This window comes from Cynoglossus semilaevis, chromosome 7 (genome assembly GCF_000523025.1).
Source record: "Cynoglossus semilaevis isolate Cse_v1.0 chromosome 7, Cse_v1.0, whole genome shotgun sequence".
In the NCBI taxonomy this organism is placed as follows: domain Eukaryota; kingdom Metazoa; phylum Chordata; class Actinopteri; order Pleuronectiformes; family Cynoglossidae; genus Cynoglossus; species Cynoglossus semilaevis.
This window is the reverse complement of record NC_024313.1, coordinates 4224917-4247550: the sequence shown is the minus strand read 5'-3', so window position 1 is coordinate 4247550 and position 22634 is coordinate 4224917. Positions and strand designations below refer to the sequence as shown.

Genomic DNA, 22634 nt, shown 5'->3' with positions numbered 1-22634 from the left:
CACTGCAGCTTTAATCAAACACAATGTCTGGGCATGAGACGTCTTTCTATCAAACAATGAACATGTTTTAACCATCCCTCAGCTCTATCATTGGTGCACATCAGGAAGTTATAGACTGATGCAGATTCTCACGGGTTTTATTTACGCACAGACACAATTCATCACAGATGAAACGTAACCCTTCTGGGTAGATCCAAAAAGTCTCCCATCCTGACTCTAAACTCCCTGGTTTTTTTTTTTCCACACACTTATACCCTGTGCACTGCTTATGTGCTGATTGGACACAGCCAGAGGTTTGCAAACAGATCTGCCAGTGACTGGAAATACTCTTAGAGCAGAGAGATGAGAGGAGCCCCTGCAGTGCTGAGGAGTGGGTCACCGTCCTTCATACTGTCAGCGATGAAAACATGAAAAAAGCAAGACAAGTCATGCTGATAAGGACGTACTGCAGAAACTGAACATCTAGTTATAAACACAAGAAGAGTTAACATTGTCTATCCTGAAGATTTCAGGGTGTTATTTTTAGTTAAGGAAGACAAAGTGTCCAAATTTGTGATTGGTTCATTAACATACAAGTGCTGGTAAAAAAAAAAAAGAAAAAAAGAAAGAAATCTGGGAAAAATACCAACAGACAGGAAGAAATCTGGATGACTGACCCCCAGCCATCCCATTCCATTCAGATTTTGTTGCTATTTCCCGAATGATCTGTGCCATCTGGCTGAGGATCTAAATTTTGGCACCCCATCCACGTGGAATGCCCTCAGCTCGCAGTGAAATGAAGGGAAAATGAAAATGAAATGAGCTGAGCTTCTCTTCTGATCCTGGTCTCAGCTCTGTCCTCTACTCAATCTCATCACCCTCTCCCCTCCCCTCCTCTTCCTCCCCGCTGTATCATCATCCTCTCCCTCTATCCTCTCATTTCTTCTACCCCTCTCCCCTCCCCCTCCTCATCCTTCTCCTTCTTCTCCTCCTCCCCTTCCCTCCCGCCTCCCCCTGGGTAATCAGTGCGCTCTCTCATTCCGTGGCACACGGAGACACATTGATCTGGCAGCAGGAACACACAAACACACACACACACACACACACACACACAGCAGGGTTGTTTCTCACACACATAAACACTAACACATACATTGATCTGGCCTGCAGGTCAAGTTCAATAGGAACAGCCAATGCACCCCTCTCCCTCGTCCGACCTCGCTACCTCATGTACACATACCAACACATACACATATTTTTACAAACATCTCTGCAGTATCTCTCTTGAATTCTTACTGTCTTATACACACAAACACAAACACCCATGCATGACCGCTCTTTATATTCATTGATTCCTTTTGTGTTTACTGACTCTGACTTTAAAAATACACAAACAACAAAACACTACAACACTACCGTCTGAATGATTGAAAAACATTTTTACAATGTCAAGATCGGTACAAAAATATATATGAATGCACCAATACACTACAAATAGCTACAAATGTATAGTTGGTGTTTATGTGCAGCAATGCTGCCCACTTCCTGTATTTTCTCTCTTCCACTTTGTAATTGGTCGTGATGTTCCTGGGTTGATTTTTTTACAGGTGTTAATGGACTTTTTGTGGCAGAAATGCAACTCAAAGAATATTGGAAATAAACCAGGATCAAAAGCGGATACAGGAGTTTTTTAATTAATTAAAATGTGTTAATGTAATTAAAGAGGGTTCTAATGGAATCTTTTTTACAACTCGTCACAGATATGCCGCCACACAAGTCAGTAGCTGCTTAGGGCGATATGACCCAGTGCTGGACAGTTTGTTGTTTTTTAATTTATTGCCTTGGAGTGTCTCTTATGGAAAATGATTTTATGTAAACATAGTCAGGAAATGTAAATGAGGTCATTGTAGAAATGTTGTCAACAATTTTTGATGTAATATTATTTAGTACTTATAAAGTCAATATTTTTGTTTAAGAGTAAGAAAACATGATATTTACTTTGCACAAATAAGTGTAAAGTGAGAGAAAGACTTATGTCTACATATATGTACATATGACCAAAGAGACACCCAGAGTAATGAGAGACACATAAACCCGTGTTTCACAAAGCAGGAGCATGCTGCGATTGTTGGGGAGGGGGGAATCCCATTTGACTGAAATCTCTCCCTTCCTCTTTTTTTTTTTTTTTACTTTTACACGATCCTCTAGTAATTTATTCCTCAGAGAGCGACCAAGACAGACAGACATACTAAGAAAAGAGGAAAGATGGGGAGAAAAAAAACGAGTGTGAAAGAGAAAGAGTCCTACATTTGGCACTAGACTTTGATTTAGTGAAGCAAATTAAATTTTGTTTGCTTTATGCAAAAACCCAGCATCGGCCTCGACTTCTGTTGATTTCCACTGGAGGCAGAAACATCGCTAATGGGAGCTAGCGCGATGTTCAGCACAGCCACAGGGCTACGACACTAACTGAATTAGCCTCATGCATATATTTAATACGGAACTGCTACACAAATTAACCAACTGGTATGTAGCCTGGCACCTCACCAGTGAGGCTTTGAGATCTGAGCTGCAAACTAATTGGCAAGGCTGCCTTCAAGAGTAGTTTCTGTGTTTTTCTCCTACACTGAATTATGCTCTTCAATTGCACGGACACATTTGATATGCATGCAAGAAAATCGGGCAAAGCCGCGTTCCTTCCCAATAGCAGTTACACCTGCCATTCATACAGTGGGAATACAGAGGCTGTATCCTAGTTTACTTATAAGTACCTTAGCATACAGGCTAATGACATAGGAGGACGTTAAATGAGGTACACTACGGGAGAACTATGTCCTCCCAGCATACACTGCACTGCAATGACTCTGCATTTCAAGGTGAATTTATTCCTCCATTACAAGGAACACAAATTCCATGTGCTGGGAGATGCTTTAATGAACTTGTGCACATCTGTATCCAATGCTGATGACAGACAGACGACATTATGTGGCTACGCCATCGAGAATGAAGACATTCAACTGTCACTTGTAAATAAAGACATGTTCTGAGAAGGCGAAAAAGAGAAGAAATGATAAAAAAGAGGGACGTGGGTGTCAGAGACATAAAACAAGTAAAAGAACAAGACAGATATTGGTTTGATTACTACACAGAGAACAACCGCTATTGCCCCCTAAGGCCTCTCCCCCATCCGTCTTGGTTTCGATTTCTGGACATTCATCTTGGCTTGATTTCAGAACAGGATCTTTAAATGTAGTTGTGGTTCAGGTTGAGCCTCACAACAACACTGTGATTGTGACCTTGACACTTAGTAAAGTTTCAAGGCATTTTTCTAATATATGTGTTAATTAATTTCTGACACCTGCAGGACGATGGTAAAAGGTAAAACAGGATTCTTTTATTTATTTTTTTGGTTTCCTTTGGACTAAGGAATAATGTGCTGCTTTCTTTGATCTTCATTTAAAGCGCCCCGGCCGCTCTTGGCACTTTGCATGCTGCGACATCGGGGTCCGTGGGTTTACAAAAAAAGTAAATAGGCTTTAATAGATTAAATGGGTTACTCCTGTTTTGCCCGCTTTGGTTTTGTATGTGTATCTGTGTGGGTGGGTATCAACATATTATTACTGGAGTGGATTATCTTTAGCGACCCAATGAGTGGGATGTGGTACTCCATCCCAGATGTACGTGACTACCTGTACAAACACCAAGTTTACGCTGCTCTTCCAAAATCTATTGGTTTGAATACAAACAGTGGTGCTTTGTACAGTGTTTCATGTTGCAGTACACATGAAAGTACTTAAGATGGCCCACATACGTAGTTTCTCTGCCTAAGCATCTACTGCTGTGCAATCATTGCTGCACTACGACAGGACTAAAGACCTGGAATTAAAGGACTGCTCCTTTAATTTGCTATTTCATTCACTCCTGTAGTCAATCACCAGTGGGACAGAATAACAGTTGTGCTTCTTTATTTTCCTGTTGGAAAATACTGTGAACCCAAACACCAATGACAGTAATAGTGTGCAGTATACTGAAGAGGTACAAGAAAAAAAAAAATACAATTGGTTTCTGCACTCAGGGAGGTTCGATCAAATAAAAGATTAAATGTATTAAATATTGACTCTAAATACAGTCAATACCTACTCATGAAATGTTGTTGTTGTTGTTGTGAGATAATGCTGTGTGTCTTCCACATAATAATGGACAATTGGTGATAATGCAACTACAGAAATTAGTTAATGTAGTGGTTTTCAGAGTAAATCATTCAGTGAAAAGAACAAACATTGGAAACAATATTTAATTTAGTTTATGGTAAAATTCAACAGAGAGGATAATAAAGAAAAAGGGGGGAAAAATCACAATTTCTTTCAATAACTAAATGCATAATTAAATACTTGTGATTTTAATGTTGACCAAATTATTTGTTTGTTTTTTTTAAATAAAAGTTTATATTTTGAAGAATATTTTCTGAAGAGGTACAAGGCGTGCTGAGTTAAAAATATATATTTTTATATATTTTTGCACAGAAAGCACAGCAACGTCAGCTGTACATTGAAAATACACGTGTGCTTAAAAGTCCGTCCCCAATGATTAGAGGCAACAGATAACCATTTAAGAAACAGGCGTAAATCACCACAGAGGAAGAATTAGCTGGTCAGGATATAGATGTTGGACAGTTTTCCCCCTGCTCTTGTCTGTCCACAACTACATTGATCACTATTGGTAATTGATACGCAGGCCTGTGCTTGTAAAATCAATCCAAGCAGAAATGTTCGTCCAACATTAGGGCATCAAACAGTCAATCAAGCATGTCAGCTTTCTGCCATCGCCTCGTCCTTCAGCGCTCTGCTGCATGAGCAGAGACAAACAGAAAATATTACTGTTCTTTCTCAAACACAATTTTGACAGCTTTACACACTCTGGTCATCTCCGTCAATGAGCCCAAATTTACTGCCTCCACCTCCTAACAGGACACCAGGGTGTGCTGTATATTCACATTGAAACAAACTGATACGCTGCAGTTGAAGGTCCGTACAGCACTCCTTCACATCGACTGTGCACGGTAACCCATTGTGTGTCCATTTGCATGGATAGCTGCAGATTTATCCGTACTGTAGGCCATAGTGCAGACCTGTGTATGGACACATGGAGATTTACACCAGTTTTAACCCCAGGGTTAGCCATCAGTATTGATTAGAAGAGACTTAGACTGATTTTAATCCCTCCTCGTCCCAAGACTATCGATCAGGGCGCTGAGCTTTCAAGTGGGTTTAACGACCTGCCTGCCCCTCCTCCTGGGCCCGGCTCTCCTGCATCAGATGTGCTCTTTTTCTACTTTGTAAAGTAAAGGCAGGGGGTTGTTATTACAACCCAAAGCAAAAGTGACGTGAGGTGTTAAGCCTGAACCCACGAGACCGTACGCCTCTCTTACACACTCCCTTCTCAACAGCAAACCAGGATGTGACAGCGAGCCGTCTTTAAAATATGGCCACACTCATGCTTCACCTATCGGGAGTTTGTGTAGGGCGTAATAAAGCAGGAGACGAGATGAATCTGTGTGCTGTGACAGCAATGTCATGGTAAAAATACCTAGTAATGAGTTATGACCACTCACCCAGAGGTAGCAGCCTCCCCTCATGTCTTTATGAGTCCTCAGAAGACAGTTATATGGGACAACATGGGAAGTCTTATAGGAGCCTTGGTGCCTTGGGAGTTGGATAGTGTTGTGTGAATTTATTGTTCTCCAGAACGGCCACCTCTCTGATTGCTAACAGAAAACCTGACTTTTAGAGTCATTTGGAGGCTTTGAGCATGTGTTTGTGCCTGAGTTACCTTGCAAGAGCAATACGGAGAGATGAATTTGACTGTGCTTCCTGGTGGAAGTATTTGTCACTGTGTGTGTGTGCGTGTGTGTGTGTGTGTGACTGTCTGCGTGTGTGTGAGGAATGGTTAGTGGGCTGGCCGTTTCTCCTCCATTTGTCCTCCTAGAGGCAGATTGGGGTGAAAAGGGAAATAAATTGAAGAAAGAGAATAAATCATCGCTAAACTGAACATCCAGCGAGACCTCCTAACCCTGACACTCTCACACGAGTTAAATGTAAAACGTGTCCAGGGAAAATGGTATTTAAGTCCATAAATCCTGACTCACCTAAACTGTAGGGAAGGATTCTGATCTGGTTTGTGTTCATCCTCTAAAGCTCAAGACACATGGCCTGGCAATCCGGTGCTTTTCTCCATAGGCATGTGCTAGTGCACATAGATGTGTATGTGTATAACGGTATAAATGAATATATATACATGTAAACACACAAACATATATTAAGATATATGTATGTGCGTATATATATATCTATATATATGACATATACAGTATATCATAATTGACAGACTTACTTACTGTATATATAGATACATAATGTGTGTATGTATCCAACAACATCCATCCCAACAGTAGTCACTTCTTTTCTACTATTCACACTTCCACTACTGACGCTGCCCTCTCTCCAGCTCTGGTGCTTCAGCTTCAGCTGACATTTCATCTGCTTTCATCTGCTACTCTGTAAATGACAGTTCAACTGCTTTCATCAATCGCACTTCAACTGTCAGTTCTCTGCTGTGTTAAAATTCCAAACGCCTTCAGCAATTACTCTTCAAAAGATACTTCAAGCCCTTTTTGTGCTTCAAATTCACCTTTTACTCCAACCGCAGTTTGCACTCAGCATCTCAGATGCAAACAATTTACATTTCGACCCATTACTTGTGTCTACACCTGAGATTTTCAGTAAGAGCGAACGGCTTTCATTTCAGATTTTTTTTTTCTTTTTGCCTCAGAGATCTTTCTTAGTAATGGACGTACAAAAGCACACAAGCCTGAAATCATTGCAAAGAAAATGGATACGCAGTTATTAAAACACACTACCTCTATTTGGCCTTATTTTTTTTTGCACATAGACTTAGTTTTACCCCTGACTGCTTGAGTGTTCTTTCAACTTCCTGGTTGAATTCACCTTGAAATGATTCATGGTTTTGGATGTGCTGGGGTAACCTCACAGTATTACACACACAACACCATGATTCACTACAGGACCAGAATTCTTTGGGTTTTATGCCTTACCCTTCTTCCTCCCAAAAACACCACCATCTGCATCAAAACAGCATCCATTGTCAACAGCATTGGAACAGCTTTCTACCTGATGCCCATACAGACCTTACCTAGTGGAATAAATCTGAAACGAGTGACCAAAAAATAAATAACATTAAGTGACAACTTTCAGTGTTTAATGTAGTTCTTTACCATAAACGGTCAACCAAAATAGCGCTTTCAAAGATGTTAAAAAACTAGCCTGCACTGGCTTCTACTGTACAGCAGTTCACAGATGGAGCTCAGCGGTTGCAGTTGGGGGGCAGAAGGAGTATAAAGATTGGGATCATAGAGGTACATGGGAGAAATGGTACTTAAGTGTGTATTCTATTCAGCGCAGGTCCTCTAAGACCTCCTCATCTCATCTGAGAGCAGCAAGCTGAGATCTGATCTAATACCGAGTGCCACATATGAGTGTGTGTGTGTGAGACACACCACTTTGATGAAAGACTGCTGCGAATGAGAGTGTGTGGGGGTAATGAACAAGTGTTTGTGACTGTGTCTATTTGTGTGCTTATGTTCAGAGGGTAATGAAGGAGTCCAGGGTACATATATTTCTCTGTGTGTACCCCATGCTGGTGCTCTGCCTCATCCCTGAAGGGTTGTTTGGGGTATTCTGTGCAGATTTTGTTCAGGGGGGAGGTGGGTTCTTGGGGTCTTGCATTCAGATGTAATTAGCCTGGACAATGGTCTGGTTAAAGCTGGAATCCTTTGAGCCCTTTCTCTCTTTGATTGTGTGGGCCAGCTGTGGAGGAATGGCCATTATCTCCCTGTGTCCAGCAGAATAAAGAAGCCCCCCCAACCTGTTGGCCTAGTTACCCCTATGTAAGGGTTCTCACAGGGGGAGGGACATAGGCTGGTCATACATGTATCTAAAGAAAGTATAAGCAACACCACTACTAGTTGCTTGACATATTTCTGCACATTCAATGCATTTTCTGAAATATTGTTTTGATTTTTATTTTGGTCTTTTGCGTTTGTACAGGTTGAAAAAATATACATCTTAATTTTTTTTTTGCTTCAGGTGGTGCTAAGAATGCACTTGACTTGAGAACGCTGCTACACCAATACTGATACGTGTACACACGTGAAACTCTGACAGATCTTTTTTTTTCCCAAAAAAACTGAACCTCAGTCAGCAGTCAGTCACATGGGTAACAAAATAGCTAGCAGGCTAAATATAGCACAGAGCTCCTCATGTCATCTAGAGCTATACGGTTGGGAACCCTTCATTAAAATGACATTAATTCATACAAAATTACAAGCATTTAATCAAAGTTTTGCAACGCATTACCTACAATAGCCGTCCTCTGCGGCTCAGCTGAGCTAAGCTAATCCTGCTAACCTTTCAAACTGCCTTTGAACTACATTACTGTAACACACACAATTTTTACAGGTTAATATTTCTCCTGTCACCTGCTATAGAAAGGATTTAAAAAAATGTCACTAGTGTCTAGTGTCACTCCTGACAAACAAAAAATCTACATAAAATGGATATAAATTGAAAACTGTCAAACATTATATTTAGTATAGCTATATATTTGTTTTCTTTTTATTTCAGTTATGTTTTATCCTTAATATTATTGCACGAAAACCGTGTTGACATGAACTCTTTTCAAATGATCACATAAGAATCTGCTTGTGTGAAATATTTCCCTGTGTATGTGTGTGTATTTATGTTTGTTTTTATTCCGCCTTGTGTGTGCCTTGTCTTTCAATCATAAATATCTCAAAGAGAGTTCAGCCAGCTCACAGGGACACTTAGGCCCATTAGACTTGCGAAGAAATTGAATCTTTACAAGGCTGGGGCCGTATAATTACTGTTAATTTAACGCTCAGATTCTCCATCATTAACTCTCACTCTTGAATACGGAACCAGTTACAAGGAAACAGAGACAGTATATGCATGTAGCCTGTGTTGACAGCACATGCAGCCCTTCGACTGAATTAACAACGACCTCTTCCACTTGTAAGAACAGGACTTGCATCATTTATGCGTTATTAGGTCCTGTAATTGGGCAGCCAGTAGTTTGCATATTAGTCCATTAGGATAATGTGTTTTGCCTCTCTCGACACACGGTTGGCCAGAGCCCCTGGCGACACATTTGGTAATTCTGAGAATTACATCCTAATCATAAACCAGTGTTCTTTCGATCTCTATAAGTCGATGCGTGTTGGGATGTATAAATCTTAAGCTTGTTAAGATATACCAAATAACCTATCCTTCATATTTAGAAAAGCAACAGTTTTTAATAAGCTCCAATGAAACTAAATTTGATTTTTGTTGGTTAAAAGCACACTTACAATGTGAAACCTGTCTCTTTTTTTTGCCTGTTGAGGTTTCCAAACTTTCCAAGAGCTGTCAAGTTTAACAAGCCAGTGTCCCACTTTAAGCCAATACAATTACTTCTCTTAAACAAAATACTTTTAAAAGTAGGTCTCGGCACCCAAAGGATACAATGGGATCCAAAGGGACTCAACACAGTGGTAATGATTATTTTTATTGGAATATAATTTATGGCAGTTAAAAATGGGCAAAATCTTTTATTTCCTGATCATTCCTACAAAAATGACTTTGTGGAGTTATTTTTTGTCAATAATAAAACCTTGTGATGATGAAACAACCAATAAAACACTGAAATCCTATGTTGCTTGGTTTGTTTGTTACTTCTTGTTTTCATTGTTGCCAGTGGTTATAGTACCTACAGGCAGAGATGGTGTTTGCCAGAAATTCCCTGAATAAAAACAAATTAAATTCAGTCCATCAGTCATTTTTAATGGGATAATAAAAGTCTGTAATAGTGTGTACATCTTTGGAGATGCGGCCCACTACCTGTGTTTTCTCTTTTTTCCCTTTGAGCAGGTTATTTATTGTCACTATATAATTATAAATAATGAATAAATATTTTCAAGCAAAATATTTAAAAATTTTACATGGATATATTTTTGTCCACAATTTATACTTAATATTTTATGAAAAAACTGCAATCACAGCACACCCTGCTGGAGGGGAGGAGAGATGAACGTCCCTTGTTTACAAACGAAACTATATTTATATATTTACCTTCCATTTAATCTGTGATAGTGGAATGAGTGCAATGAATGACAATGTCTGAAACATGAACACAAGTAGAAACATCATTGTCATTTTTAATACTCAAGTGTTGTGTTAGTATCCCTGTCATCACTGCAGTACAGCAGCCTTAGATGTCAACATTAAAGTTTTTTTAATGGTAAAGTGAGAAAGAATGTTTCCTTGAAAAAGCTGATATTCAAATCCTGGCGTTTGGCAAAGCAATACTCGCGTGTCACTGAGACAGCATCCATCCGAAGTTTACCCAACAAGCGGGTGAACGGGCCACGGTGGGCGCAATGAAGGCTGAAAGCTCCTTTATTGCAGCCTCCTCTCTTTGGCCCCGAGCTGCCCTCTGCGCTCACCCCCCATTATTTGCCCCGACGTCCGAACGCGCGGCCCCAAAGAGCCCTTTGGAACGGAACGAAAAGAAGGAGCAAACTGCAGCTGTGACGTTGGCATTGTTGTTCCATTCACGGGTTTCGCCATGGAAACGGGCCACTGGCCCTGGAAGCATGCACTCCCTCCAGCCTCCATGAGGGTAAAGGGGCAGCTGGAGGTTCTGCAAATCATCACTGTGTCACTGTGTGCGCATAACATTCCTAATATTTGGACACGCATTACGTGTCTTGAGTCCCTACATAAACACACGTGTCATTTAGGTGTTACATACGCGACTTTTACGCACGGTTTTGACGCACCAAAACCAATAAACGTGATCAACCTCTAGGGATATAAAATATTTTTTAATCCTAAAAGATGTTTGATTTTTCTTACATGAAAACTACACTTCAGTGCGTTTACAAACGGAAGCCAGATTTCTCCCTTCACTTTTTACCCGAGCACGAAGCAGGAGTGCAAGTATTGTTGGGCAAAGTGAATGGGGTTTCTGTACAATCTCCCGTGACCAATGAGCGGGGTGCTGTCAGGGGTAACCACATCTGTCAACCGTTCTTGGCCAATAAAGAGCGGAGCGAGGCGGACCACAGGTGCGCGCCTCTGCGTCCCCTTGGCACAGCGCCCGGGAGATGCTGGAGAGAGACGCCGAGCTGCCCCGTGGCGCAAAAGAGTTACTGTCAAAGACACTCTCTTTTTAACTCCAGCTTCCACTCTGGCTCCGATACTTATGGCGACTGCAACGTCCAACCACTACAGCGTCCTCACTACCCCCAGCAGCGCGCCGCCGCCGCACTCAGAGTCCGGGAGCATGCAGCAGGCGGCAGCGTACAGGGACGCGCACACTCTGCTCCAGAACGACTACAGCACGTTACCGGGCAGTGGACACCCGCTCAGCCATGCGCACCAGTGGATAACGGCGCTGTCTCACAGTGACAGCGGGGCTCCCTGGCCACACAGTCCCCTCGGAGACCAGGACGTGAAGCCGGTGCTGCACGACAGTGACCGAGAGGAGCTGCAGAACTCCAGCAGTCTGCAGCAACAGCAGCAGCAACAGCAACAACAGCAACAGCAGCAACAGCGACACCCTCACCTCGCACACCAGCAGGCGCATCACGACGCCAGAGCATGGAGAACCAGCACCGCCAGCACGCACATCCCCGGTATGGCGTCATCTGAGAGCCAGAGCCTGGTCTATTCCCAATCCGGCTTCGGTCTGATGCCGGGGGCAGAGCAAGCGGGGATGCACCACCACCCCCTGCGGGACGAGGAGCATCACAGCCACAGTCCACATCTAAGTGATCACGGCGGCGGCCCCGGGGCCCACCAGCAGTCTCTTTCACACCATCACCAGCACGGGGGCCACCAGGACCAGTCAGACGAGGACACACCGACCTCCGACGAGTTGGAGCAGTTTGCCAAGCAATTCAAACAGCGGCGCATCAAGCTGGGCTTCACCCAGGCGGACGTGGGTCTGGCTCTGGGCACGCTGTACGGGAACGTCTTTTCTCAGACCACCATTTGCAGGTTCGAGGCGCTTCAGCTCAGCTTCAAGAACATGTGCAAACTCAAGCCCTTGTTGAACAAGTGGCTGGAGGAGGCGGACTCCACCTCGGGGAGCCCGACCAGCCTGGACAAAATCGCGGCACAGGGGAGGAAAAGGAAAAAGAGGACCTCCATCGAGGTGGGCGTCAAAGGGGCTCTGGAGAGCCATTTTCTCAAATGTCCAAAACCGGGAGCCGCGGAGATCAACTCCTTGGCGGACAGTCTGCAGCTGGAGAAGGAGGTGGTGAGGGTTTGGTTTTGCAACCGGCGGCAGAAGGAGAAGAGGATGACTCCCGCTGGAGGACAGATGCCAGGAGGAGAGGACATGTACGGGGACACCCCACCTCACCACGGAGGACAAACTCCTGTGCAGTGACCTCAGTTTTTTGTTGTTGTCTGAGCCAAAACATGGACCGTCTAAGGAAGGGATAATTCCCTTATTATTTCTTTTATTCTTCGTGCCGGACCCTTTGGAACTGGACCTCAGCCAGTTTGAACGGTGGACCTGCGGACGTGGATACACAGGGGCACACAGACTCTAAAATACGCATTTGGAGAGGCCAAGCATGTTGGGATATCGCTGGTGTCTGCTTACCAAAAAAAAGAGAGAAATTTTCCCAAAACGACACCGATATGATGTGCCATTTCTATACCAGGGCTCCCGGTGTGTTATGATACGATGTAATGTGTTATTAAAGAAAAGCAGACAGTGGCGTGGACATGAGGTGTCCGCAGGGGCACAGAGATGTTAAGTCGCAGTCAGGGTGGGTAAATAAACGCCATCTTTCCATCATAACAAAAGCAACAGGGGTTCTTTCTCAGCCTGTGGCAGTGAGGGCTGAAATGGCAGACACCCCGTGTACAATGTCAAAAAGAAACCGCAAATACACCAGCCCCATTATTATTATTATTATTATTATTGTTATTATTATTGTTATTATTATTATTATTATCAAACTCACACAAACTCTTACATTTAGCACCAATGTATTACATTAAATTACGTGTCTCGTTTTTAATGATAATACTATAATAATATTAGTAATATGAAATTATAATGATAACAACAACAGAAACAATAGTATGGAGAGTGGGTATTGGTTAACTTTGATATTTCCTTCTGTGCAGACATCACTGGACGCCTGTTTACAGTGTTTGTTTGGGGTATTTTGCAGTTAATTGTTAATATTACTATAAATATTATTTCTCTACTTTTTCCAAAATGCTGTGACGACAAAGACCGAGACTGTCAGGCTGGAACACTTGAAAAACAATCCAGTCAGTTATGCCTTCCTTTCCTGAGAAGGAAAATACACACTTTAAAACCAATAAAAACGAAATTAATATGGTTAAGAAAACGTATGAAAAGTGGATAAAAATAGAAATTTTATAAGGATTAAAAAGGGGGAAAATGACTATATCCTGGTACCAGCTCTGGCCGCAGTGGCTACTACACTACACTGTATGACTCATTCGTTCATTTACTATGACGACAATTTGTGGGATGTATCTGCGTTCGTTTTGTATGGCTTTGTTTATATGTTTGTTTGTTTGTTTGTTTGTTTGTTCAATCAGTCTGTGCCAAAGCACAAACACGGACGCGTGTTCTTGTGCCACTTTAATCCTGTGATTTAATAATATCCTACTGTGGTTTTGGACAGTGAAGGGTACATTCATCCGTCAGCTGAAGGTGGATCTATCGTCTGAAAATTCAAAGAAAAATATTTATTTTTTAAAGGAAACACAAATTCAGTTGAAAGATGTAAGAAAACTATAGGAAAAAAATAAAACATTGACTTGGTGGGATTTTCTTCTTGTAATTTGCTTTTAAAACTTTATAGGATATAGGCCTAGTTAACCACGTTAACGTGAGTCCATAACCAAACATCACAATCTATTCATACATTTAATTTGCCTAATAATGCAATTCAATTCAAACTATATAGCAATATTTCAGGTATTTCTCATTTTATCTTTAAAACTATTTTCAAATACTCGGCAAACGATTGTAAATCTGACACCATCACTTAAATCCTTCAACTGAATTTGAGTTTCTAGGGGTCGAAAGAAATAAACACAAAGCATAAAATAATGATAATAATTATTATAATAATAATAGTAATAAAATAAATAAATCACCAAAACCAAAACGAACTCGCATTGACCTGAAATCTGTGATCAAGTGGAAGGAAAAAGAAAATCTACAAATTGCACAATTTCTACATGCTTTTTGTCATTAAATCCTGATTGTTTTTTAACAACACTACAGTCTTTGGACGTTTATTGACATTCAAGGAGATTGTATGGGTTTCAACAATCGGTGTAAAATTCTTAGATTTGCTTTTTGAAATGTTCCTAATGTAATGTTTGCATTGCGGATGATGTGCGCTGTTTGCTCTGTGTGTTTGCGTGTGTGTGTATGTGTGTGTGTGTGTGTGTGTGTGTGTGCCAGCGAGAGTATGACTGACGTGACATGTAAATACGTGGTGGTCATTGTTATTTTCTTAGGTGGATCTGTGTGAGACAGTGATGCCAAAAATCTGGGAAACGAAGCCAACCGTTGTACTTCGACGCAGGCCAAACATCCAGTTGTTTATACATTTAATATTTCCTCCGAAAAATTCCACCTTTAATCTAATTTAATTATTTTGTCATTGTATAAAATATTTACGTGGACACTCGACAGACAAAGCGGGTGAAAATTATAACCAGAAATTGAATTTCTAATTTGTTTGAACAGAACAAAACTAGTTTTTTAACTGGTTTCCAATCTACTATTACCTGTTCAATTAATGTTTATTATTATATTTTCTTCTTTTTTTTTTATTAATCTCACCACGTTTGGTTTTTCTTATGACATATGTTAGAGCGGAACGGTGAAAGAATCGGTGTATTGATGCCACCTCGTGGACTATTGGTGCATTGTAGAGGTGGAATGGACAGAAGATTGTGTACATTTGCAGAAATATAAAGGTTCTTATTTTATACTCAGAATTCTGACTTAAATCTAAATCCAAACTTAGCAACAAGGTCAGGAAGCGTGTCATAATTATGCATAACATTTAAGAAAAGGCAGTGTAATGAGAAAGAAGATATGGTGTTCTAAATGATCCCACTTTATACTATATATTATTAGTATGTTTTTGTATAGAGGGTATTTGAAAAAAAAAAAAACCCCGTGTTGAGAATCCCTAATACTTTATTAGACTCTTTTTTACATACAGGGGTTTTTCTGGTGAAATTGTGTATGTTCCTGATTGTGGGTGTGTGTTGGTGTGTGTGATGCCAGGTCTACACCCTGCTCTCTGGAGAAGCCTATTACCTGGATCCTGTTCTATCAGCAGGCGACCATCTGCCCTCCTCCTGGCCCTCACACTCCTACAGGCGTTCTCTGCATTATTCATATTTTGGCACAGACACACTGTGTCCTGCACATTCTCACCAGCATAGATGCAACCACAACCATAGATGCTTTATACTCCACTGTCATTGTCCTGTTGCATGGACACATAGCGCTCCTACAGGGAATCAACACAATGGCAGCAGAAAGTCATCAAATATCAGTCATCTCTCCTCCAATGCTCGTCTCCTTTCTCCCTCTCACTCAAAGCCAAGCTCCATCTCTACAGTGCTGCTCCAACGACTCGCCTTTTTCCTTTTCTCCTCCTTTTTTTCATTCCTCTCTCTGTTTCTCCAAAGCTCCAGAGTGAGCACAAAAAAGGGCAGAGAGCTAATCCTTCAGCATTGTCAGCTGGGCTTAGTATTGTCATACGGTAGCACGCACAGAGGGAGAAGGATTAGGAGACAGATACTGTATGTGCCAGTACCTCTTAGTGCTGATACGGAGCAGCTCCTGCTTTAAGACTGATATGATTATCAAACTCACTGATGCACACAATGGAAGAAACAAAACCGGGGAAAAATAACAGCTACATTTAATGAAAGATTAGGAGTAATCGTCGCCTTGGAGCTCTTCATCTTTAGATATGATACATTCAGAAGAATCAAATCTTTTCAGTGACACAGAGAATGATTTTAAAGAGCATCTCCACCAATGAATCAACCCCCACGTGTTCTTATTTACAGATATTGGTTAGGACTCCACACCCACACCCACACACACACACACACGTGACACTAATACACAGCTCAATATGACTTCAAGCAAAAAAAAAAAAAAAATCAATGGCGTGGTCAAATTAAGACAATGATTTTACCTAAACCTCTGATATTTAGCCAATGAGAAACACACCAGTGACATGACACTGAGCTGAAGGATCATTTTACAACAGAGAGAATGGGACACCGGTCATCAGCAGAGGATGTCTGACCTTAGCCTACTCATCTTTATATTACAGCAATGCTACACAGTGGTACAAACAATATACAGCGGTTAGTCAAAACATTCTAAGACAGTTAATATTTCATAAGGAGTCTCCAATTTTAATTAAACTGCAGCATGTTCTTTTTTCTTTCTTTCTTTCTTTCTTTTTTTCTTTTCCCAAAAATAGGAAGAACGTTTACAAGGAGCTCAACTGTTGTCCAAAGACCAGGCAGAGAAACACACAAATAGCCTTTGACCTGGTGCTAAAGACAGAGATGGAATTCTCAGAAAGTGTGTCTTAGAATTTTTTTTTTAACTAACCCAATAGTTTGTGCAGGTTAAGTACAAAAGTAAGTAGTACTAGTCTGTAGGCGAGTTTTGCACAAATTAAAGTGGACCGTCCCTCAATAAACACCGGACTCCTCCCCTAACATCCGCCAGGAAACGTCTGAAACGTAACACAGATCTTAATATAAATGTATAACTTAAAAAAATAGAATTAAAATCACCGGCCATATGCACATCTCGGTCCCTGGTCTGTCCACCTTTGTGATGTAATCCAATAAACATTCCTTCCAGCCACGAGTCTTTAAATGTGTTGCTGACACCCCCCCACCTGTTAGCATATTTGTAAATCCAGTGTTTCTCGATAACGTGTGACGTCACAAAATAGAGCCACGACTTTGAGGATGTGACCTGACAGGAAGTATTGTAAGCAAAAGAAATAGCGGCGCCCGGTGGCTGAATGTAGCCAAAAGGAGTGATGAAAAATATTTAAAAAGTAAATATTGTTAACCTCCCAGAGCCAGAGATTGGGATTTAGTTTAAAAAATGTAAGGCAAAATGTCACGCTTACAAAAAAAAAAATAGGAATTTTACCATGTTGGACCAGATTTTATTTTTTATTTTTTTTCATCTGAGGTTACTCTGAGACTTTAAACAACAGTGACATTGTTGGGGAAAAAAGGACAACTGATAACTTCTAACATGACAGTGTTCAAAGTTTATGACAATATGTGACATCTCAAAACATGGACAAACATGCAGTCATGGCTTTGACCGGCGACATGGAATTCAGCATTTCCCTCGTTGTTTGACGTCAACATACATTTAACCAGAGATGTTATTGCACAAAACAAAGTAGCACAAAGCAACGTGAAAGGACTTTCTGTATAAACCAGATAAGAAAAAAACATATGTTACAAACACAGAGCAAACATAAACAGACACTTTAACAAAACAAACAAAAAACAACTCTTAAAAGTAAAATGTATAAAATAAATCATATGCTGGCACTTGCACAAAGTAAACACCTTAAGGCTGCATATCAGGGGGGAAAAAACATAAAGGCAAGAGTTTTTACTTTTGTTTTAGGCAATATGTCAGGCAGTATGCCAAATGTCTCAACTTCCTTAGTGTGAATTTTCTTTTTTAACCTTTGCACAGCAGACAATATTTAATTACATCACTAAATCCTCACTAAGACTAACATGATTATCATCACCAACAACATTAGTGTCTTATTGTCAAATCAAATTTACAGTGGTGAAACAAGGACACACCTTTTCTCTAAAACATAAAGTTACAAAGTCAATCAGTCAGCAAATAATTAAACAGTGACAAATAACAGAAAGATTACGAGAAACGCAACAGCATGTTTATAGCTCTACTGGAACACTTCCTGTTAGCAACAGGCATTTAGCCCAAGTGGCCTGAAAGCAAGGAACCATAAAGGCCTGCCCACAGGTTCCATTGCGATCACGTGTGCAGGATTAAAGGTCACTGTACTTGGACCGCACACTTTGGTTTGGTCTAGAGCCACGTCCGTGTTGTGCTCATGTAGTCCAGTTCAACCAATGAAGTTCCCATGAGTAAATGTTGACAAATAAATCCAATAGTCATTTTTTATTGTAGTGTTGACCTTGTTAATGTTTTGTTCTTTGTTTTACAATTCTTAAAAATCCTTTTCAGGATCACGAGCATGACAACGACACCGCAGTCCTCTGTCAACCAATATTTGTGTGAAAGATGTGGGGGAAAGTTGTAACATCCACAAGAGCAGCAACTTCCACACAAAGCCCAAACACGATAAGTTGATATGTGCATTTGCTGAACGACAAACACACAGTAATCTGCACGCTTCCTTCACAAAACCCTGAACGCAACACAGTCCATCATAAGGAATAAAATAAATCAAATAAACCTATGCCTGTGGTGATCAGTTTGCTACATCCTTGCCATAAGAGAACTTAATCAGACCAGCTACAACATGCAAATGAAACGGTTGTCCTAAAATAGTAAAGGGACGTGTCCGCCATGCATTTTCATTCTGATAATATATATCTTTTTAATCTATTTCTACATGATTGTTTTTCTCGCTTAGTATGCATGAATGTAAGCTGCGTATTGTTGACTCAAAACTAATGCTCTGAACGAGGATTTAAACAACACAGAATCCTGAACATGTTTGGTCCACACCTGGAAAAACAAAGATTTTTGGCAAATAATTGTCTTAACATTAAGACATAAAAGTGCTAGTCGGAGATTACAGATCATCATCTTAAATCCAAGCAGCGGAAATGACCGCAATATGCCAGTTGTACAGAAAGACAGACATGGAAACAGATAACGCCAACACATAAGCTAGCTCAATAAACTGATCCTAGACCAGCAGCGACAGTGAGTCTTTATGGAGACAATGTGATCATTTGTGTCCAACACAAGGGACAATTTCTAGAAGAAACACCTACAATATTTACACCATATCACAGAGGGGAGGATTTTATATTTGCAGGCTATCTATACTATTTATAGTCATACAGAATTAAATATTCTATCTATTTAAATCTGAGAATCAAATCAGTTCCATTTATATATTTACACTAATGGTCACTACCATTAAACCTGTACACGTCCTTATGCCTCGATGTTATATTGACACTGGGAGTCAAAGACCTCACACAAGGTCAGATGAGGTGAGTATGAGCTGTAGGAGGGTCAAAGTCAAGAAGTTCTAGGACTGGTGTGACTGCTTACCAGCTAGATAGCTAGAACATGTGAAGATTAACGCTCTGACAAGCTCCATCAGTACGTCAAATTCTTTAACCCAAACATGAATGAAAATTTGAATGAATTGAAGCTTGGCAACAGGTTCTGATCTAGCTTCATTTGATTATTTTCCTTCCCTCAAAGTTACTTGATCTCTTTTTCTAGACTTCTACAAATAAAGAACTTTTTTGCAGATAGAAATGTTCACATATATATATATATATATATATAGATATATATATATATTTAAATTATAACTATTTGGCTTCCCCTGGTACACTTCTGGACCACTTTATTAGGTACATCTGTTAAAATGCCTGACAATGTAAATGTCCAATTAGTCTGTTAAATGGCAGAGAGGTCAATGCATTTGGACTTGTAAACATGGACGAGGTCCAGCATTATAATAAGGAGGATTCAAGTGACTTTTTGTCACTGGAAAAAAAAACAAAAAACGCTGTCATGCTGGGATTCTCTCACACAAACATGTTTCCAAATATTATGATAAATTTGTGCCTTGAATAATAAAGCCGTTTTGAAAGCAAATGTCAATACATAAATAGCAGGATGTACCTAATGAATTGACCAGTAGGTGTATGTCACGGACCACACAAGCACACATTGTATACACACACAGTAGTTGTAAAGGTTTCAGCCACTGGGGTGACAGACAGAAGGGAGTGACTGCTGATGATGTCAAACACGTGGAGGAGTTTCTCAGCAGTGGCGTCATTTACTCCTGATTTTTTAGAATTCTAGTTCTTCCCTGTCAAACTTTCTTTGTGGCCTCCATCTTTTTCTCTGGACTTTTTTATCTGACTTCCTGACCTCTGACCTATTTACCACTGAATCACTCTTTCACTGTTAAACCTCTCATTTCTCCACCAACACAAACAACACCACAAGTACTCCCTGGTTCTTTTCTGCCCTAAGAGGTTCACAGCTCCGTCCTGTGGTGTGCATCTACATGTGTAGCGTATGCCGCCATGCGTTGTCAACACTTAAGCTGTTCTATGTCTGAGCACTCGGTGTCCATGTCAGAGTCATAAAGCGAGTGGCCTGTAGGGTCACTGTCAGGGGACAGCGGCCGCAGCGGTGTAGGGGTGCGTGAAGTGTGAGTGTGTGTGTTTTCTTGGGAAGTTTCCGTGCGGGAGTAGAGACCCAGATCAGGGAGCTTGGAGGGCGAGTCACTAGGCTCTGTGGTGTCACTGTAGTAATAGTCCTCCAGGTCCACGAACCACTCGGGCCAGAAACGCCGGCGGATACGCTCACAGTACATGGCCAGGTTGATCAGCTCACCTGGAAAAGACAGACAGCTGATTTGTTAAGGGGTTAAAACAGCAACATGGCTAAATGCATTTATACTAATGAAATATGAAGCACCTGTTACATTAGAGAAAAAAATAGCAGGATAAATGAATACATTTAGTCAGAAAATAAAATGGAAAAATGGTAATTCCTTTGAATTTAACACAGACTTTTTTTTTTTTTGATGGCCATTATTTATAGGTTTTTACCTACAAACCTACACTTACCATCATCTCCCAAGCTGCCTGTTAAACAGTTAAGCTCTGACATCTCTGCATAATCAGTCACAATTCCAATCAATACAAAATACTGTATTGTAATTATGGCAGGACTGCGAGTATGGAATTTCAATTCAGGTAATTACACATTGATTGCAGATTGAAAACAGATGGGTGGGGCAGCTCAGTGTAACTCAGTTAGTAAAACGGAGAAGGCGGTTCGATCCTGAGCCCCTCTGTTCGACTGATGTGAAACTAGACAGGTCAGTTTAACAACAGAGCAATAAACAAAAACAAAATGTATTAGCACTAATCCTTTAAATTGAAATAATGCCAACTACATAGCACAAAACAATTCATCTTCTCACAGATTCAAACCAAACATGGCTCCGAACCATGACAGAGACATCTGTCGTGAACTCACCTTTGATGAGCTGCTCTGGACGTGTTCCTGGTAGCGTCCACATTGCAGGAGCCAGGTGACTGAAAACTGCAGCATCTACAGATGTCAGCTTGGAACCCATAAGGTATTTTTTATCACCTATGAAAATTAGAAGATTTATCAGCACAATAAAAGACTACCTTTAAAGACATTTATTAACCCACTCTAAACTATTGATATGATTTAAACATAATATAATAGGTTTTAAGGTAACATTTTCTCCATATCAAGCACCCCATTATAAAGCGCCAGAAGCTTCCTAACTTCATTCCTACATTTTCCCACAAGAGGTCAGTATTGAGTCATTGTAATAGTTGTTTTCGTTATTGTTCAGCAATCACACCGCAAGCTTGTGATGGTAGGGCTGACTTCTTTATATAAACAAAGCAATTTAAAATTACTGAACTGTTAACAAAGTTTTTAGAAAAGACTTAAATGTTGTTTTAAGATTTTCTTGACTTGTCACCTAGTAGAGTAGCAAGGGTGCGCATGTCCTTTTCCATCAATGCATAAACCTCCTCCTTAGAAAACCGACCAATTCCGTGTCCATACATCTCCCTCTGTACGATCCCACCCGTCAGGTGACTCAGGATCCACTTAAGCAGGTCACTCAGTGGTCCGCTCACCGACAGCATTTTCTGAGTCTCCTCCAGGTTGTCCACCCATTGGCAGTAAGCTATGGTCCTGGGATACAACACGTAAAGTGTGCATTCAGTCTTCACAAACATTTCTATATACATACTGTACATATTGGTAGAGTACAAGTTCTAGTAGCTGTACTACTGAAGAAAAAAAGAAGATGAGTGATCCCTCACCAGTAAAAATGTTCTTCTACCATTTTGGTGATGGCGCGGGACATGGCCTTCTCCTGTGGCGTCAGGCTCTTGTTGAGACTGACTCCCAGCCTCTCCTCCAAGAAGTCTATGATAAATTCTGTGCCGTACACCTGTTCTTGGTTGTACTCAATCCATGGCATTTTCCCCTGTGGTGAAAGTTTCCCATCAAAGTAGTTCTGCCAAACAAAAAGTGAGACGGATGAGTAAAGGGTTCCTTACAATATTAATAAAACAATACATTTTATGATTGATTTAAAGTTAGCCATAGAGTCTTAGAGTTTAAAGTAAAACACCCCAAAGAAATGACAATTAAAGAAAATTAAAGAA

The 22634-nt window shown here is 40.7% G+C and overlaps 2 protein-coding genes across 4 annotated transcripts in view; one reads left to right on the top strand and one right to left on the bottom strand.

Moving 5' to 3' along the window:
* The window catches only part of faxca (failed axon connections homolog, metaxin like GST domain containing a), a 37215-nt gene that overhangs the window by 12361 nt on the left and 2220 nt on the right, over positions 1-22634 (bottom strand). For 2 of the 3 annotated variants that reach the window (XR_003050142.1, XR_003050143.1), the window contains exons 3-6: positions 22287-22483; positions 21938-22155; positions 21454-21570; positions 16965-20802 (exon numbers count right to left, since the gene is read on the bottom strand). Coding sequence is in view for 1 of the 3 variants with exons in the window: in XM_008312869.3 (XP_008311091.1) it covers positions 20498-20802; positions 21454-21570; positions 21938-22155; positions 22287-22483 (837 nt within the window). In the remaining 2 variants the exon portion in view is untranslated. Of the gene's footprint in view, positions 1-14997; positions 20803-21453; positions 21571-21937; positions 22156-22286; positions 22484-22634 lie in introns of those variants that run through there. The other variant, XM_008312869.3, reaches the window with a different exon arrangement.
* pou3f2a (POU class 3 homeobox 2a) lies at positions 10919-12633 on the top strand. The gene has a single exon (XM_008312870.3). The coding sequence runs from the start codon at positions 11101-11103 to the stop codon at positions 12505-12507; it is 1407 nt and encodes a 468-aa protein (XP_008311092.1). The 5' UTR covers positions 10919-11100; the 3' UTR covers positions 12508-12633.

Excerpts from the sequence above, each read along its gene's own strand:
- pou3f2a (XM_008312870.3), top strand. The coding sequence starts at position 11,101 with ATGAGCGGGGTGCTGTCAGGGGTAACCACATCTGTCAACCGTTCTTGG.